Source organism: Mauremys mutica, chromosome 1 (assembly GCF_020497125.1).
Source record: "Mauremys mutica isolate MM-2020 ecotype Southern chromosome 1, ASM2049712v1, whole genome shotgun sequence".
NCBI classification, from domain to species: domain Eukaryota; kingdom Metazoa; phylum Chordata; order Testudines; family Geoemydidae; genus Mauremys; species Mauremys mutica.
Genome location: NC_059072.1, coordinates 365,494,648 through 365,512,744, shown reverse-complemented (window position 1 = coordinate 365,512,744; position 18,097 = coordinate 365,494,648). Strand labels below are relative to the sequence as shown.

At 49.7% G+C, this 18,097-nt stretch overlaps 2 protein-coding genes across 2 annotated transcripts; both read right to left on the bottom strand.

Moving 5' to 3' along the window:
• Nucleotides 1-1,686: 1,686 nt before the first annotated feature.
• Nucleotides 1,687-2,619, bottom strand: LOC123374613 (olfactory receptor 52B2-like). Its single transcript, XM_045024764.1, has one exon. It carries the CDS (start codon nucleotides 2,617-2,619, stop codon nucleotides 1,687-1,689), a length of 933 nt encoding a protein of 310 aa, XP_044880699.1.
• Nucleotides 2,620-16,674: 14,055 nt separating this feature from the next.
• LOC123374549 (olfactory receptor 52B2-like) lies at nucleotides 16,675-17,637 on the bottom strand. Its single transcript, XM_045024622.1, has one exon. It carries the CDS (start codon nucleotides 17,635-17,637, stop codon nucleotides 16,675-16,677), a length of 963 nt encoding a protein of 320 aa, XP_044880557.1.
• Nucleotides 17,638-18,097: the final 460 nt, after the last annotated feature.

The following is an 18,097-nucleotide window of genomic DNA, read 5'->3' as shown; positions in this document are numbered from 1 at the left end:
CATTACTTTAGTTCAGGCCTCAGGCCTCATACTGGGCCTTTATCAGGGCCTGCACTTACTACACATGGTACACACATCTTCAGTAGTGTGTCCAGTTGTAGTAGTCGCATCTCAAAAAATATATTGTGTAACTTTCAAAGGTTCAGAGAAGGGCAACAAGAATGATTAAGGGTATAGAATGGTTTCCGTGTGAGGAGAGACTAAAAAGACTTGGATTGTTTAGCTTAGAAAAGAGACGACTAAGGGGGGATATGACAGAGGTCTATAAAATCATGTTATTTACTTATGCACACAATGCAAAAGCCAAGGGTTACCTGACAAAGTAAACAAGCAGTATATTTAATAAAAACAAGATAAAGTATTTTTTTTCATGGAGCACAGAGCTAACCTGTGGAACTCATTGCCAGGGGATGTTGTGATGGCCAAAGGATTAAAAAAAGAATTAGATAAGTTAATGGAGGATAGGTCCATCAATGGCTATAAGCCAAGATGGTTGGGGATGCAAGCCCTTGCTGCTGGTGTCACAAAACCTCTGACCGCCAGAAACCAGGATGGGCTGAGAGGGGATGGATCACTTGATGATTGTCCTGTTCTGTTCACCCCACCTAAGCACCTGGCACTGGCCACTGTCGGAAAATGGGACACTGGGCTAGCTGGAGCTTTGGCCTGACCCAGTATATATCGTTCTTATGTTCTTATGAGACATTTCTTCTCAACAGCTGCAGCAATAGAAGGTGAGAATAAAGGAAAAAAGATTGCCACAGCATTTCTGCTGGATGTTGTGTGATGTTAGCAGAAGGTCAAACAAGCCTCCAAGCCCCAGAAGGAGTCGGCATGTTATCCTCAGCGGCAAAACATTCCTTTAGCACAAGGTAAGAAACAGCTAATCGCACACACACGATTCTATTCTCCCTCTCTCTCTCCCACAGTCAGGGGGACCAGAGAGCAATGCACCAGGCCACAGGACTCCCTGGCCTCTCTCCCACCCAACCACCTCTACGAAGCCACGAGTGTAGGGAAGAGAGCGAGATCACCCTGGGGAAGCCAGGCCCATCCACGCAAAATGTGCCATGAGGCAGCAAAACACAAGGTCCGTGGGACACAGGCCTTGGCTACGGAATGGGGGACCTGAGGCCAGCAAAGCTGTGACCCTGAGAAGGATTTAGGAGTTTGAGAAGGAAAGAAACTAACCCAAGGTGACACAGCAGGTTGGTGGCAGAACCAACACTAGAGCCCTTGTCTTTCAATGTGCAGCCCAGTGCACTTCCCACTGGCCTATGGCATAGCTCCCTTAGCTGCTGCTTTCTGTATCCATTAAGAGTCCAGCTCAGCTGCAGCTTGTCAGACAGGAGATGCACACACTGTGCTCTCTCTTATGCTGATATTTACCTTTGTTCTTTCTTGTTTTGCTATTTCCCTTCAGCTTGGTCTGGCTGCCTTCTGTGGCAGCGTGCAGTGTTGTTGTACCATGTCAATGGCATGATATTAGAGAGACAAAGTGGGGGAGTAAATAGCTTTCATTGGACCCAAATTCTGTTGACGAGAGAGACCAGCTTTCGAGCTCACACAGTGGAAGTACATAGTAAAAACACGTGTATAGTTCCAATGAAAACCTGGCTTTAATTTCCAAGTCTCAAAGCATTTTTTGTTGCTCCTTTAGCTCGGCACTGAGCTTCTGCTCCAGCATCAATAAAAGACGTTGATCACCCGTTTCAGGATCTCTTTTGTTATCACCCCATAAACGATGGGGTTTAACATGGGGGGAATGAGCACATAGAGGTTGGCCAATAGGTTGACAATATAACCTGGGATGATGTGCCCAAACAGGTGTGCTAAAGAGGAGAAAACGGACGACACATAGAACATCAGTATGATGCAGACGTGGGAGCCGCAGGTGCGGAGAGCCTTGAGTCGGGCTTCCTTGGAGGGGAGCAGGAAGACGGCCCTGAGGATCAACCCATATGATACAGCAATGAGCACAATATCTAAACCAATTACTAAAACAGCCACGGCTACGCCATACCAGACGTGGACTGTGATGTTGTCGCAGGCCAGCCGGGCTATGATCATATGCTCACAATAGGCATGAGGCAGGCGGTTGGTTCTGCAGAACTTCAGCTGCTTCATGAGAACGATGAGAGGAAAAATGATACAGATACTTCTTGTGACAACTGCCAGCCCCATCTTCCCGATCACAGATTTGGTTAGCACGGCAGTGTATCTCAGGGGGTCACAGATGGCAACATACCGATCAAACGCCATGGCCAGTAGAATGGCCGACTCGGCCATAAAACTGACATGGATGAAGAACATCTGGGTCAGGCAGGCAGCAAAAGAAATTTCCCCGGCTCTAAACCAGAATAGAGCCAGCATCTTGGGCACCGTAGTGGTAGATAACAGCAGATCAGCAGCGGCCAGCATGGACACGAATAGATACATGGGCTCATGGAGGCTTCGTTCTGTTACTATGACGAATAGTAGGAGAGAGTTCCCCAAAAGTGACACAACGTAAATAAGACAGAATGGGAAGGCGATCCAGAACTGAGACTCCTCTGTACCTGGGATGCCAGTGAAGATGTAATTAAAGGGGTCAAAAATGGTGTGATTGCCAGCTGGCATCATGTACCACCACTTGGATCTTCTATTCAGTTTCCTGTAACTCACAGCAAAAGACAAAATCAGTGAGAACTCGAGTGTCAGCTAGGACTGGACTGCATTTGTTGAGAGAATCACAGATACCATCAAAAACTTCATTGTGAGACAACTGCCTGTCATGTGTAACAGTAAATCCAGTAACTCTCTCATACTGCGGAACTGTAGTAGGAAGAAAGCCTGAGACATAAGCCCTTGTATTAGAGGCCTAGTATGAGGCCTGAGGCCTAGGCTAAAGTAACAGTCAAAGCCTTGTTGATATAAAGCAAAATTAGGCTGTGAGCTAGAGGCAGGCCCTGCTCACAGAATCTGGCAAGCACAGGGCTGATATTTCAAATCCACACATTTCTAAGAGGTGCTGGGCACAGAGCACTCACGCAAACACATTTCAGAAGGGTGGTACCAAAACACTTCAATATCAGCACGTCCCCTAAAGATAACAGGAACATGGTGACCCATCCTAAAGATATGATCTGGTTGACAGTGTGATGAATAGAGGTGTATGAGGTGATGGGTGGTAACCAGCTATGTCAGAGAGTGTCAATTAACTACATTAGAGGGTCAGTATGTAACTTGTTTGTATTGATGTATGAAATGAAGCCTCAAAAGGAGTGTCTCTGTCTAGCCTAGGGAGGAATGGAAAGTCCCACTGTTCACTGAGCTGGTTCATTCTAACGGGCACACATGTATTAGTGTTCATGTATAGTCTGCGGGATATTAGTGCCGTGATTCATCGACAATAAATCTGGCTGGGTGCCTTTGTACCTTAACGGATCTTGTGGTCATTCGGTGGTTCACTCGAAGTCTGCTGTGCTAACTGTCTGCGCAGAGCTGGGACAGGACACAGAGAGAACACACACACACACAGCCGAACATTTTACCACATCGGTAACCCACAATAAGTTATGTAGTGCCCCTCTGATATAACATCTCCATTCCAGAAGAGGGAAGATGGTTTGGATGGTTCTTGCCCCAGGTGAAGCAGGGAGTGCCCTCCTGGTGTTGCTGTCCACAGCAGAATCTCTCCTCTGCACATTAGCTAGAGTTGCTCTCAGGGATCAAGCAGTGACTATGAAAGTAAATTAAAGCAGCCACATTCTGGCACTTACACCAATTTACACTCACTACTGCGGAGTCACTCCCAGTTAGTAATAGGATGAGAGCAGAACCTCTTTCCTTCACAGTCCTCCTGCTGGATCTTACTGGCTCTGAGGCCTTGACCTGACCAACACTAAGCACACAGGTAAATTCATTCACAAGAAACTCCCATTGACTTTTATGAAAATACTCACCTGAGTAAAGTTGCAAGTTTTTTTCAGGATTTGGTCCTAAATATGTGGGACAATCTCAATTAAGCTCTGGTCTACACTACAGACGTATATCGCAATAACTACATTGCTCATGGTTGTGAACAATCCTCACCCGTGTGCGACATAGAAACACCAACCTGACCCCATGTGTAGACATAGCTACAGCCTCTCGGGGAGGAGGATTAACTATGCTGCCGGAGGAGCTCTCCCCCATCAGCGCAGAGCGTCTCCACTAACTCACCACAGCGGTGCAGCTGCGCGGACGCAGCATTTTAAGCCTGGCCGAGCTGGTAGCTCTGCTCCAGAGAACTACAGCTGCAGTAGGTGTAGGGGGATCAGACGTCCCGTTTTTAAAGGGACAGTCCCGTATTTAAGCCCTCCTGCAGGTGTCCCAACTTTTTCTTCAAGCAGGCAAATTGTCTTGTATTTTCTATCTCCCACCATCCATACTAGCAGGTCCTGCTGCTGGCCAGATCCCTGCTTCCCAGATGCCCCCCTACCAAGTGGGGGAGTCTAGGCCCAACGATAGGGGTGGGGGTGCAAGGCTGGTGGCAGGGCAAAGATGCAGCATACAGATCCCCCCCCCCCCGCTGCTCCCTCAGCTGAGCCCACCCTATGTGCTGGCTCTCGGCAAGTAGAGCCCCACCCCCCATCCCATTTCCCACCGTCACTGGCTGTGCACAGCGAGCTGCAGTGGCTGGTGAGGGTGGGCAGGCACCAGGCAGTGGTTACGTGTCACCTCTGCTGCCCACCCATCAGCCCTTTACGTGCTCCCCCTCTGGCTGTCCTCTCCCTGCTTTGCCCCTTCGCCCTCCCCCCACCCAGCCCCAGTGCTCGCCATGTCCCCCCCAGCAGGGCACGTCCCGCTCCCAGCGCTGTGCAGAGAACCAGCCCCTCCTCAGAGCACTCAGCTCACCAACAGACTAGCCGGCCGGCTCCTTCTTTCCCCCGCTGCCTCTGGCTGGGCCGGTTCCCTGGGAAAGCACCAGACCTTCCGCCCCGGAGCGCTGGCCAGGAGGTGCTGAGACCTGCATGTGCCAAAGCCCCGCACAGCGCTGGTACGGGGCAGCCTCTCCGCCCCTCAGCTAAGCTCTGGAGTGGCGGGAGGCGGGCAGGAAGGGGAAGCAGTCTCCAGCCTGTTCATGTCATGAATCTCCAGGGCAGGGGCTTAGCACCCTCTTCCCCCTCCAGCCCCCCACCCTGGGTCCTGCCCCTGGGGGTGCTGGTCGGCTCCATCCCCTAGGCATCCTCCCCTGCTGAGCCACCTCTCTGGCCCGGATCACTGAAGCCCCTGCAGTCAGCTTCCCAGGGCCCTGGTGCACAACGCTGCCTCAGGGCTTAACCCCTTCCTGTCCTTGCTGTAGCCGGGGGACAGGAGGCAGCTGGGATACGTCGGGTGGCCAGTAGCAGCCTAGAGTTTTAGATGCCTTTTGATACTGTGCAGGCAGGAAGGGACAAGCTGCCTCCAGCCGAGGGAACGCGTGGGGATGGAGGGGCGGCAGGGAAGAGAAGAGATGTGCTCTGCAAATACACGAGCCAGGTCATCTTCACAGCTGAGAATATGAGGGAGATTCCCAAACCTGAGCCATTAATTTTAGATGACAAATCTGAGGAACTGTCCCAGATTGAGGAGTCATTACAGGAGGTTTTGGAACAAATTGATCAACTAAACAGTAATAAGTCACCAGGCCCAGATGAGATTCACCCAAGAGTTCTGAAGGAACTCAAATGTGAAATTGCAGAACTACTAACTATAGTCTGTAACCTATCATTTAAATCAGCATCTGTACCAAATGACTGGAGGACAGCTAATGTGACGCCAATTTTTAAAAAAGGGCTGTAGAGGTGATCCCGGCAATTACAGGCCAGTAAGTCTGACTTCAGTACCAGGAAAACTGGTTGAAATTATAGTAAAGAACAAAACTGTCAGACACAGAGATGAACATAATTTGTTGGGAAGAGTCAACATGTTTTTTCTAAAGAAAATCATGCCTCACCAATCTGCTAGAATTATTTGAGGGGGTCAACAAGCATGTGGACAAAAGGGATCCAGTGGATAGAGTGTACTTAGATGTTCAGAAAGCCTTTGACAAAGTCCCTCACCAAAGGCTCTTCAGCAAAGTAAGCTGTCATGGGATAAGAGGGAAGGCCCTCTCATGGACTGATAACTGGTTAAAAGACAAGAAACAAAGGGTAGGAATAAATGGACAGTTTTCAGAATGGAGAGAGGTAAATAGTGGTGTCCCCCAGGGACCTGTACGGGGACCAGTCCTATTCAAGATATTCATACATGATTTGGAAAAAGAGATAAACAGTGAGGTAGCAAAATTTGCAGATGATACAAAATTTTTCAAGATAGTTAAGTCCCAGGCAGAATGCGAAGAGCTACAGAAGGATCTCTCAAAACTGGGTGACTGGACAAGAAAATGGCAGATGAAATTCAATATTGATAAATGCAAAGTAATACATGTTGGAAAACATAATCTCAACTATACATATAAAAATGGGGGTCTAAACAATGGGGAGGGAGGGATTGCTCAGTGGTTTGAGCATTGGCTTCCTAAACCCAGGGTTGTGAGTTCAATCCTTGAGGAGGCCACTTAGGGATCTGGGGCAAAAATTGGCCCTGCTAGTGAAGGCAGGGGCTGGACTCAATGACCTTGCAAGGTCCCTTCCAGTTCTAGGAGATTGGTATATCTCCAATTATAAAATAAATTAGCTGTTACCACTCAAGAAACAGATTTTGACATCATTGTGGATAGTCCTCAGAAAACATCCACTCAGTATGTAACGGCAGTCAAAAAAGTGAACAGAATGTTGGGAATCATTAACAAAGGGATAGACAGCAAGACAGAAAATGTCATATTGCCTCTTTATATATCCATGGTACGCCAACATCTTGAATACTGTGTGCAGATGTGGTCACCCCATGTCAAAAATTGATATATTGGAATTGGAAAAGGTTCAGAAAAGGGCGACAAAATGATTAGGGGTATGGAACGGCTGCCATATAGAAGAGATTAATAAGACTGGGACTTTTCAGCTTGGAAGAGAGATGGCTAAGGGGGCATATAATAGAGGTTTATAAAATCATGACTGGTGTGAAGAAAGTAAATAAGGAAATGTTGTTTACTCCTTCTTATAACACAAGAACTAGGAGTCACCAAATGAAATTAATAGGCAGCAGGTTAAGAACAAGCACAGTCAACCTGTGGAACTCTTTGCCAGGGGATGTTGTGAAGGCCAAGACTATAACAGGGATCAAAAAAGAACTAGATAAATTCATGGAGGATAAAACCATGCTGTTAGCCGGTAACGGCAGGAATGGTGTCCTTAGCCTCTGTTTGCCGGATGCTACGATTAGGTGACAGGGGATGGATCACTTCCTGATTCCCTGTTCTGCTCATTCTTTCTGGGGCACCTGGCATTGGCCACTGTCGGTAGACAGGGTACAGGGCTGGATGGATCTTTGTTCTGACCCAGAACGGCCATTCTTATGTTCTTATCCGTTCCCCACCCCTCCTACTCCCCTGCAACTGGAAGCAGCTGCTGTCCCTTCCCTCCCGCTCTGTGCTGAAAGGCTGCTGCTGGACACATTCTGATGTGAACCCTGGCAGAGATCGGGGGGGAGGGGGGTGGTATGTGACCTTACATCCCCCTTAGCCCCCACATGTTGCCTTGCAAAGACTCAGTGCAAGGTAGCAGAAGAGGCAGGTGCTTGCCAGGGTCCAGGCAGGCATAACAGGTACAGCGTGCCAGAGAAAGAGGGTCAGCTCGGTTTGTCAGTCACCCTGCTTCTGTGAGAGAGGTGTACAGGACTGTGTGTGTGTCACCTCTCCCCGTGTGTGTGTGGGGGCGGGTAGGGCTGTGTGTGTCACCCTGCCCTGTGTGAACCCTAAAGCATTTAAGAGAAGAAGGTAGTTACAAAGAATCCGGCTATGCCATAGTTGTTTTTAACAGGGGCTCAGTCAACTTGTTGTTAATTTGAACATTTGCACTGCATAGTTCTGATTGATTGCCATGGAGCTCCCTCGAATACGAGCAATTTTACCAGGTGTCCTGCATTCAGCATAGGGAGATGAGGTCACCCTAAGTAGGTGGGACATCAGTATCAAAGCAGCCCTTATAATCGGCTGCTCCTGGCTTCTACAGTTCGGACATTCACAGCTAAACTCCTTGAAACCAACTGATTCCTACCAACCAGAACTGACCCAGTCCTGGTGTTCTTATGGCGTTAATGGAAGTGTTGCCTGAGTGAAGGCCTCGGGATTTGGGGTGTAGAATATCACAGGGCCTGAGTAGGTTTCCAATGAGATTTATTCTACCGTCACGTAACTAACAATGGCCCAGTCCAAAGCCCACTGAGTTCAATAGCAAGACCCCCAGTGATGCCCGTGGGAGTGGATCAGGGTAACTTGGCAACCGCTTCCTAACACCGAACCTCAGCGCAGTCACAGGAGCGTATCTCAGTGCCCCGGCTCCCGTCCTGCCCCTGCAGTCAGAGTTACGCACCCCCATTCTAGCCAACCCAGCTCAAACATTTCCTAGGTTTCATGTGTTTCCATTCGCCCCTTCACAGATTCAATCCATGCAAACGACTCACCAGGCTCCGGCCCCAGCTGGGGAGGAGGAATCTCTGCCTGTGACCAGGTCGGGGAGCTGCAGGCGGCAGGGAATCTGCACTGACCGGGGCTGAGGTACAGGGATATTTATACTGCTGCTCAGGGAATCCCAGGGGAGGTTCAGAGCCAGCACGGAGCCCCAGGGACCTGCCTCTGTGCCTGGCTCAGGTGGTGAAGAGCAGCAGAGAATTAACCCTTTCCTCCTCTCACCTGTTTGCTCTGATTATTTCTCCTTTTGTAAGTTATTTAGAAAGGTCCTTGTGACACTGAGGCCCCTGGCAAAGAGTTCCTTGAAAACAGGTCTTGTTTCAGGCTTGACAAACTCACTGCAAAACACACAAGTATTACAGAATATTGACCCATAAAGAGTAACATATAAGGTGTGTGCAGAAAGCTAGTAACTTGTCAAGCTTCATAACCATTGCAAAATGCATGTCCGGGTAATAGCATAACATATCGCTATTGACAGTGAGCTTTATGGACTTGGAGGAGAAGTTAGTCACCAGGGCAGTGTGTCTAGGTGATGGCCATTCCAGGAGGGTGTTGTCACCCCACCCTGGTTAGCCGGGAATGTAATGCCAGGCTCAATTGTCCACCCTTGCTCCAGCCCAAGATTATCAATGGAAAACCATGAGAGACAACTGCAGTCAACACCACTTGGAGGTAAATAAAAGAACTGTACAACAGGCAGGATTGCCCGGCCTATGAACAGAGACAAATGACTGTTCCATGATAACACCAAGTGGGGAGCGACCGTCTGGATCCTTTCACGGAGGAGACATCTCCTGGTGTGGGGACGTTCTCATGAAAAATTGGATCCTGGAGTCGGGGTAACAGAGTGACTCACAGTCCCGGGAGCCGAAAGAGCCATCACAGTAGTTTTTACCCAGTCTGCCTTTAGTCTCACTTAGTCCAACAATCCCGAAAACCTATATGTGTGTGTGTCGTGTCGTTGTAGCTCCATCAGTCCCAGGATATTAGAGGGTGGGGGAGGGAATATCTTTCACTGGACTAACTTCTGTCGGCCTTATCACTTTGAATGGTCCCTTTGAATAGGTGCAAACTACTCACACTAAACTATCTGTATCTTTCCCAGACCTGAAGAACTGCTCCATGTAGCTTGAAAGCTTGTCACTCTCCCCACCAGAAGTTGGTCCAATAAAAGATATCCCCTCCCCCAGCTTGTCTCGCTCTGTGTTTATGTAAGATGGTAGTTGGTAGAGAGAGGGGAAATCTGGAGCTGCTCTTCCTCTCATAGCACTAGTACAAGGGACATGCAAAGAAAGTAAAAGGTGGAAAATGAAAACCAATACAAGGAAATACTTTCCCACAAACCAAGTAATCAAACTGTGGAACTCACTGCTGCAGGATTTTGTTGAGGCCAAAACTTTGGAAAGATTCAAAAAGCGATTGGACATTTATCTATCAAAAATACCCAGAATTATCAGACCTAATGACAACACACATTTTTGAAGGGAGAGTGACTCCCATGGCTCGGGGTTTAAGCCAATCTCTAAGGATGGGAGGCAGGGTGTGAGGGGAAGATTATCCCATATCCCCTCATGAGAGATTCTCACAGCTTCTTCTGAAGCATCTGGTGCTGGCCACCACTGGCAACTGGCTACTGGGCTAGATGGACCCGGGTCTGATCCAGTCTGGTGGTTCCCATGTTCCTCTACCAAGGTGCAGAGTTGACCTGCTGCAGCACCCACCCTGAGACACACCTCAGCCTAGATTTCAAGAGGTGCTGAGCTCTCACAGCTCCCACTCTCTGCCACTGGAGTGGCGGGTGCTCAGCAGCTGTGAAACGTCAGACCCTGAATGACTCAAGCTCAGCATCCAAACAGGAGCGTTGGATGCTCCCAAGAAGTGTGTGTGGAGGGGAGCCCACCGGTGCCTGAAATCTGGCCTGCCCCTGCCCCCACATCACTCCTTTCCCCAAGGCCCCGACTTGCCCTGCCTCTGCTCCTGAAAACCCACCTCACCCCCTCTCCCCGAGCCGCTGCCTGCACCGCCCCTCCCCCTGAGGCCCCACCCTCACACAGCCCCTTCCCTGAGGCTGTAAGCATTGGGAGGGTTTAGCCCTCCAACTTTTATCAGTGATGGGGCCAAGGCCCTTGCCCCCCCTCATTCCAGTGCCCCGGCATCCACACCTGAAACCCTTTAAAGCAGCAGCCACTGATGAAAATGTTTGCCTGGAGTGCAGGGGACTGGACTAGACGATCCTTGAGGTCCCTTCCAGCCCTACACGTCTAGGATTATCACTGAGTCATGTCCCCTTGGGGTTTCAGATCTGGTCAACTGTCCTGATGGCTTCTGTCAGTGAGGGCCTGAGGCAGATAATTTGTCTTCTCAGCACGACTTGATTGGCATCAATAGTTAAGGGCGCCAGGAGAGAAGGTGGCCATGGGCCTGTTTGACTCTGCCTCCATTACTGTCTGGGCGTCAGGGATCACAGGTCTTGAACATCGGTCTACAGGGCTGTAGCGGGGTGGACCCCTGCTCCTGCCCTGAAGGGGTTAAAAACAGCCCTGGGAGGAGGATGTGGCTGGAGAAAGCAGCTTTTAAGCTGGGCTGATTGGGAAGTGGCTGCAGCTGGGCCACGCCCCAATCAGGCCACAGCTGGCCCCTATAAAAGAGGCCAGGGAAGCCAGAAGCCAAAACAGTCTCTCTCTGTATTCAGAGGAAGATGGGCCTAGCTGCAGGGGGCTAGACACAGGGTAACTGGGTGGAGCAGGGCTGGGGAAATGCAGAGGAGCTGGGGAGCTCCGGCCTGGAAAGCCCCAGGCTGCGGCCTAGCAGTGGGCCAACAGGTACTGTGGGTTGCAGAGGCAGCCCAGGGGTAGGCTAAAGCAGCAGGTCCAAACCCTCCTTGCCAGGGATGAGTGGCTGATACTGCAGTCTGCCCCAGGGTGTGGGGGATAGACAATGATTGGCAGTAGCCTGATACGGAGGTGAGGTGGGGATAGAGGGTGAGGGTTCCCTGAGAGAAAGGGGTTACTGCTGGGGGGGCAGCACCCCATGTAAAAGGGCACCAGGGTCCAGGGAGGGACTCGGGGCCAGAAAACAGGCAGATCACTGGCCTACAGAGGGCGCTCTGTGCTGGAAACCAAGCTAGTTCCCCGGAGTCACCAGCAGGAGGTGCCGCAGGGGTGAGTCCGACCGGTTACAAGGGCCCTTAGGCACTAGTAAACCCCTGTGAGAAAGTGGGTTTTTCCTCCTTATTATGTTGTACACAAGCGTATTTGAGTCTTAGGTTTTTGCATGAATACTGTGTGTGGCTCAGTTTCCCTGTTGTGCTGCACCAATGACTAAGTGGTGGGAATGAGGCTGTGTGACTTTTGCTGAGGCCCTCAGGACCAGGTGAGCTGGCTCCAGCTGCCTGCACGTAAGCGATGGCTGGTGCCCTCCCTCACCTGGGACCAAAAAGGGAGTGTGATGTTGCACTCCATATGCTTTTTGAATATATGCTTATAAATGTAAATATAATGTAACTGGCATATGCTTTATGCAAAAAGGTCTCTTGTAAGGTATCATTACAAAGCTTATCATCTACTGAGTGTGTTCATCCTATTTGTTTGCAGGTATTATTTCTATGTCTAGAGTTAGGAGAACAAGGGCTTGTCTACAGCACACAGCTTTTAGTGACAAGGCTTGGGGAGCAAACAGCTGTGCATCTCTCTCTCTCAGTGTTATAGAGGGTGGAAAATGTATGAGTTTATCCTGTGAAAGTTTTATACAGAGTAAAACAGATTTATTTGGGGTTTGGATCCCATTGGGAAATGGGTGTCAGGATGCTAGCGAGATAATCTACTGAACTGTATTTGGTTAAAGTCTGCACCTCAGGGGGGGTGGCCCAGGCCTGTGTTGCAGCAGGCTGCCATATCTGGCACAACAAGGCAGGGCTCTGGAGTCCCAAGCTGGCAGGGATAACGGGCTCAGAGGTAATTTCAGCTCATCAGGTGACCGTCCCAAGGAGGTCTCTGTGATCCAAACTGTCACAGGGGGATGCAACCAGGTGACACTTTGCCCAGGAAGCGAGACAAACAACAGGAGGAGGAGCAACAGGCATGTCAGAGGTCAGGCCTCTGGAAGCTGGGCAGTCTGCTGTGGGGGACTTGGAGAGAGGGGAGTCCGGGGTATCCAGCCCAGGGTCCCCCAAGATGGACTTTGCTGAAAGTCACTGATTTCTGTGCTAACAAGCTCTGTTCTACATTCTATTCCTTCGACAAATAAACCTTTTGTTTTACACGCTGGCTGAGTGTCATGGCTGACTGCAGAGTCGATGTGCAGGCCCCTCTGGCTTCCCCACAACCTCCTCTTTCATCGTGGGGGTTTTCATCGTGACTCGGATGATGCGGGAGTTGGTGGCCATGACTGGGCAGGCGATGGTCATCTCTCCACTGTCAACCATGCTTAGGGAGGCTCAGGGAGGGCCGAGGAGAGCCGGAGTGCGGAGGGGCTGGGTTTGCTTCACTGTGGTGACATTCTTAGTATTGTTATTGCTGCTGTGATCACAGATCTATGGGTGGGGGAAGCAGGAGAAGGGAACTGACCTCCCTCAGCCCTTCCTAATGCCAGAATCCAGGCCCAAATCATGCATACCAGCCCCCACCTCTTTACTCCCAGGGCTCCGGCTCCCTCCTGCCCCTCCTGCTCCTCCAGCAGTTCACCGCACTGCCTGACAGCTGGGCCGACTGTGCCATCACCGATGACATCTTTGTGAGCAGCAACGGCATTGGCAGCCCCTACCTCCCTGCTCCCCGAAATGGACAGACCCAAGAAAGATGCTGATCCATTGGAGCGGGCCCAGAGAAGAGCCACGGGAATGATGAAAGGATTAGAAACCCTGCCTTATAGTGATAGGCTCAAAGAGCCCAATCGGTTTAGTTTAACAAAGAGGAAGTTAAGTCTGATCACAGTGTGTAAGTACCTACACAGGGCACACATATAACAATGGGCTCTTCTCCCTAGCAGAGAAAGGTCTCACACAATCCAATGCTGGATGTGGAAGCTAGACACATTCAGACTGGGAATAAAGTGGAGATTTCTAACAGCGAGAGGAAATAACCATTGGAACAATTTATAAGGGTTGTGGTGGATTCTCTATCACTGACCATTGTTCAATCAAGGTGGGATGTTTTTCTAAAATTTCGGCTCTGGGAATTATTTGGGGGCAGGTCTCCAGCCTGTGAGATGCAGGGGATCAGACTGGATGAGCACAATGGTGCCTTCTGGCCTTGGAATTAGTGAATCGGTGAATACTGGGGATGTGAAGCCACCAATGGGCCAGTTCCCTTGGTCAGATTCTCCTTGGCCTTGGTGTGATGTCTAGTTTGTAAGCTCCTCAGTACAGGGATCACGTCTCAGTTTGGGAGGTGCCTGGCCATTGGGCCCCACTGGAAACAAGATTAAATAATAATATTCAGCTGTTCCATCAGTGGATCTCAAAGCACTCTGTAAAGGATGTCATGTCATTATTCCCATTTTACAGAAGGGGAGACTGAGTTACAGGGAGGCAAAGTGATTTGCCCAAGGTTCTCCAGCAGGGTGGTGGCAGAGTGTGGGAATAGAATGCAGATCTCCTGAGTCCCACCCCATATTCACAGCCTGAGTGGATGTCATCCAGGGTCTACATCTCCCTGCCCCTTTGTGCATCAGTAACTGGTTAAAATATAGGAAATAAAGGGGAATAAATGGTCCATTTCACAATGGAGAGAAGTAAACAGTGGGGTCCCCCAAGGATCCTGTACTGGGACCAGCGCTGTTCAACACATTCCTTAATGATCCCGAAAAGGGAGTGAACAGTGAAGTGGCAAAGTCTAGAGAGGATACAAAATTATTCAAGATAGTTTAATCCAAAGTTGACTGAGAAAAGTTACAGAGGGATCTCACTGGGCAATGAAATGGCCAATTAAATTCAGAGCTGATAAGTGAAAAATGATGCACACTGGAAAAAAATCATCCTAAATACACATATATAAGGATGGGGTCTAAATTAGCTGATACCACCCAACAAAGAGATTGTGGAGCCGTCATGGGTAGTTCTTTGAAAACTTCTGCTCTATGCACAGCAGTGGTCAAAAAGGCGAATAGATAGTTAAGAACTATTAGGAAATGGATAGAAAATGTTATACTGCCACTATATAAATCCATGGTACGGCCACACCTTCAATAGTGTGTGCAGGTCTGGTACCCCATCTCAGTAAGGATATAGTGTAACTTGAAAAGGATCAGAGAAGGGCAACAAAGACAATTTAGGGTATGGAATGGCTTTCATATGAGGAGAGACTAAAAAGACTTGGACCGTTCAGCTTAGAAAAGAGACCGCTAAGGGGGGATATGACAGAGGTCTATAAAATCATGACGGGTGCGGAGAAAGTGACTAGAGAAATGTTATTTAACTTTTCACACAATGCAAAAACCAGGGCAGCAGATTTAATACAAAAAAGAGAATGTATTTTTTTTTAATGGAACAAAGAGCTAACCTATGGAACTCACTGCCAGGGGATGTTGTGATGGGAAAGGATTGAAAATGCCTTAGATAAGTTGATGGGAGATAGGCCCATCAATGGCTATTAGCCACGCTGGTCAGGGATGCAAGTCCATGCTGCTGGTGTCCCAAAACCCTCTGCCCACCAGAAGCCGGGATGGGAAGACAGGGGCTGGATCACATGATGATTGCCCTGTTCTGCTCACTCCCTTGAAGCAGCTGGCATTTGTCACTGTCGGAAGACAGGACACTGGGCTAGATGGACCATTTGTCTGACCCAGTAGATGCCATTTTTATGTTCCTGTGCGACATTCCTACTCCAACGCTCCAGGATGGAAGGTGGGAATAAAAGCAGAAACAGTTTCCCGCAGCATTTTTGTGGCACTAGCAGATGGATACACAAGACTCATCACATTACCCTCAGTGGCAAAACAATCCACTAGCAGGGACTAAGATACAGCTAATCACACACACAAGGTTTTCGTCTCTCGGTCTCCCATGGTCGGTGCATCACAGAGCACGTGCAAATAAGTCCCTCACCCAGCGCACCAGGCCACAGCACCCTCTGACCTCTCTCCCACTCGGTCAGACCCACAAAGCCACCTGTGCAGGGAAGAGCGTGAGATCAGCCTGAGTAAGCCGGGCCCGTCCCCGCGAAATGTTCCATAATGCAGCCAAATACAAGGTCCGTGGGACGCAGGCCTTGGCTACGGAATGGGGGACTGAGGCCGGCGAAGCAGTGACCCTGAGAAGTATTCAAGAGTTCTCATATCTTTGTGGGGGGTGCCTTAGCCAAACACAAGTTATTGGGCTGAATACAGGGGTGACTAGCTGAAATTTTAGGGCCTGCTTAAACACTGAATCACCATGTTTGCCATGGGGTGGTTTCTGGGGATGTTTGCTGCCTGAGCCATGTCCTTTTAGGGTGGATATCCAGGTAAAGGAGTCCCATGATGACACAGTCAAAGCCACCCCTGCTCAGGTTCTGGGCTGTGCGGACAAGGGCCATGCAATCCCTGCACTGTCTCCCTGAGGAGACTTGCTCCTGACTTCCATGCTGGCCCCAAAGTGTGCTCATTTGCCAGTGAGGAAATTGAGGAGGAAAGAAACTCTCCCAAGGTGACACAGCAGGTCAGTGCCAGAAGGAACACTAGAGCTCCCCTCTCCCAATGTGCAGCACAGTGCACTTCCCATGGCTGTATGGCACGTCCCCCTTGGCTGCTGCTTTCCTTTTCCATTAAGAGTGCAGCTCGGATGCAGCTTGTCACAGAGGAGCACACACCGTGCTCTCGCTCTCACAAAGTGATTTTACCTTTGTGCTTTCTTGTTTTGTTGTTTCCCTTCAACTTAGAACAAGACGCACTCAGTCTGGCTGTTTTCTGTGGCAGGGCGCTGTGCTGTTGCAGCCATGTGTGCCCCAGGATATTAGAGAGACAAACAGGGGGAGGAAATAGCTTTCATTAGACCCAAATTCTGTTAACGAGAGAGACCAGCTTTCGACCTTACACAGTGGAAGTACATAATAGAAACATCCCTATAGTTCCAATGAAAACTTGGGTTTCATTTCCAAGTCCCAGAGCATTTTCTGTGTCCTGCTTTAGCTCAGCAGGGAGCTTCTCCTGCACCACCCATGAAACACATTGATCACCCGTTTCAGGATCTCTTTTGTTGTCACCCCGTAAACGATGGGGTTTAACATGGGGGGAATGAGCACATAGAGGTTGGCCAGGAGGTTGAGAATGTAACCTGGGATGATGGGCCCAAATCGGTGTGCTAAAGAGGAGAAAAAAGATGGGATGTAGAACAACAGAATGACGCAGAGGTGGGAGCCGCAGGTGTGGAGAGCCTTGAGCCGGGCCTCCTTGGAGGGGAGCAGGAAGACGGCCCTGAGGATCAGCCCGTAAGACAAAGCAATGAGCACAGCATCCAAACCAATTACTAAAATAGCCACGGCTACGCCATACCAGAGGTTGACTGTGATGTCGTCGCAGGCCAGCCAGGCTATGGCGATGTAGTCACAATAGGTGTGAGGCAGGAGGTTAGTTCTGCAAAACTTCAGCTGCTTCACAAGAAAGGTGAGAGGGAAAATGAAACAGAAACTTCTTGTGACAACTGCCAGCCCCATCTTCCCGATCACAGACTTGCTTAGCATGATGGTGTATCTCAGGGGGTGGCAGATGGCAACGTACCGATCAAACGCCATGGCCAGCAGAATGGCCGACTCGGCCATAAAACTGACATGGATGAAGAACATCTGGGTCAGGCAGGCAGCAAAAGAAATTTCCCCCGCTCTAAACCAGAATATAGCCAGCATCTTGGGCACTGCCGTGGTAGATAACAGCAGATCAGTAGCGGCCAGCATGGACACGAATAGATACATGGGCTCATGGAGGCTTTGTTCTGTTAGTATGATGAATAGTAGGAGAGAGTTCCCAAAAAGTGTCACAACGTAGATCAGACAGAAGGGGATGGAGAACCAGACCTGAGACTCCTCTGTACCCGGGATGCCGGTCAGGATGTAGGTCACGGGGGCAAAAAAGGTGTGATTGTCAGCTGGCATCATGCACCATCACTTGGATCTTCCAGGAACTAACAGCAAAAGAGACAATCAGTGAGAAGGCGAGTGTCGGCTAGGACTGGACTGCATTTGTTACAGTGTGACGGTTTACCCCAGGGGGGGCCACATGGAACTGGGGTTTCTCTGAGCCCTCTGACCCACCAGTCTACACTCCCTCTCAAACTGTTGCAGACCTGCTCCCGATCTTACACTTACACCAGCATCCACACACGTAGGGACACACCCAGCTGCAGTTCCATGCAGGCTCACTGACCAGCCGCTGCTTGGGAACCAACAATAGAGAGGCTGCAGCCAAATTAACCACCAGCTTCCCAGCTTCGTACCCCCCACTGGAGTGTAAACCCAAAATGTTACAGTCTGAACCTGCACAGAGAACTGTACAGCGTAAGCTCATAGAATTCGCCCCCTCCCTGAATGTGGAAAGGAATATACACCAGCCTCT

Excerpts from the sequence above, each read along its gene's own strand:
- LOC123374613 (XM_045024764.1), bottom strand. The coding sequence starts at position 2,619 with ATGCCAGCTGGCAATCACACCATTTTTGACCCCTTTAATTACATCTTC.
- LOC123374549 (XM_045024622.1), bottom strand. The coding sequence starts at position 17,637 with ATGCCAGCTGACAATCACACCTTTTTTGCCCCCGTGACCTACATCCTG.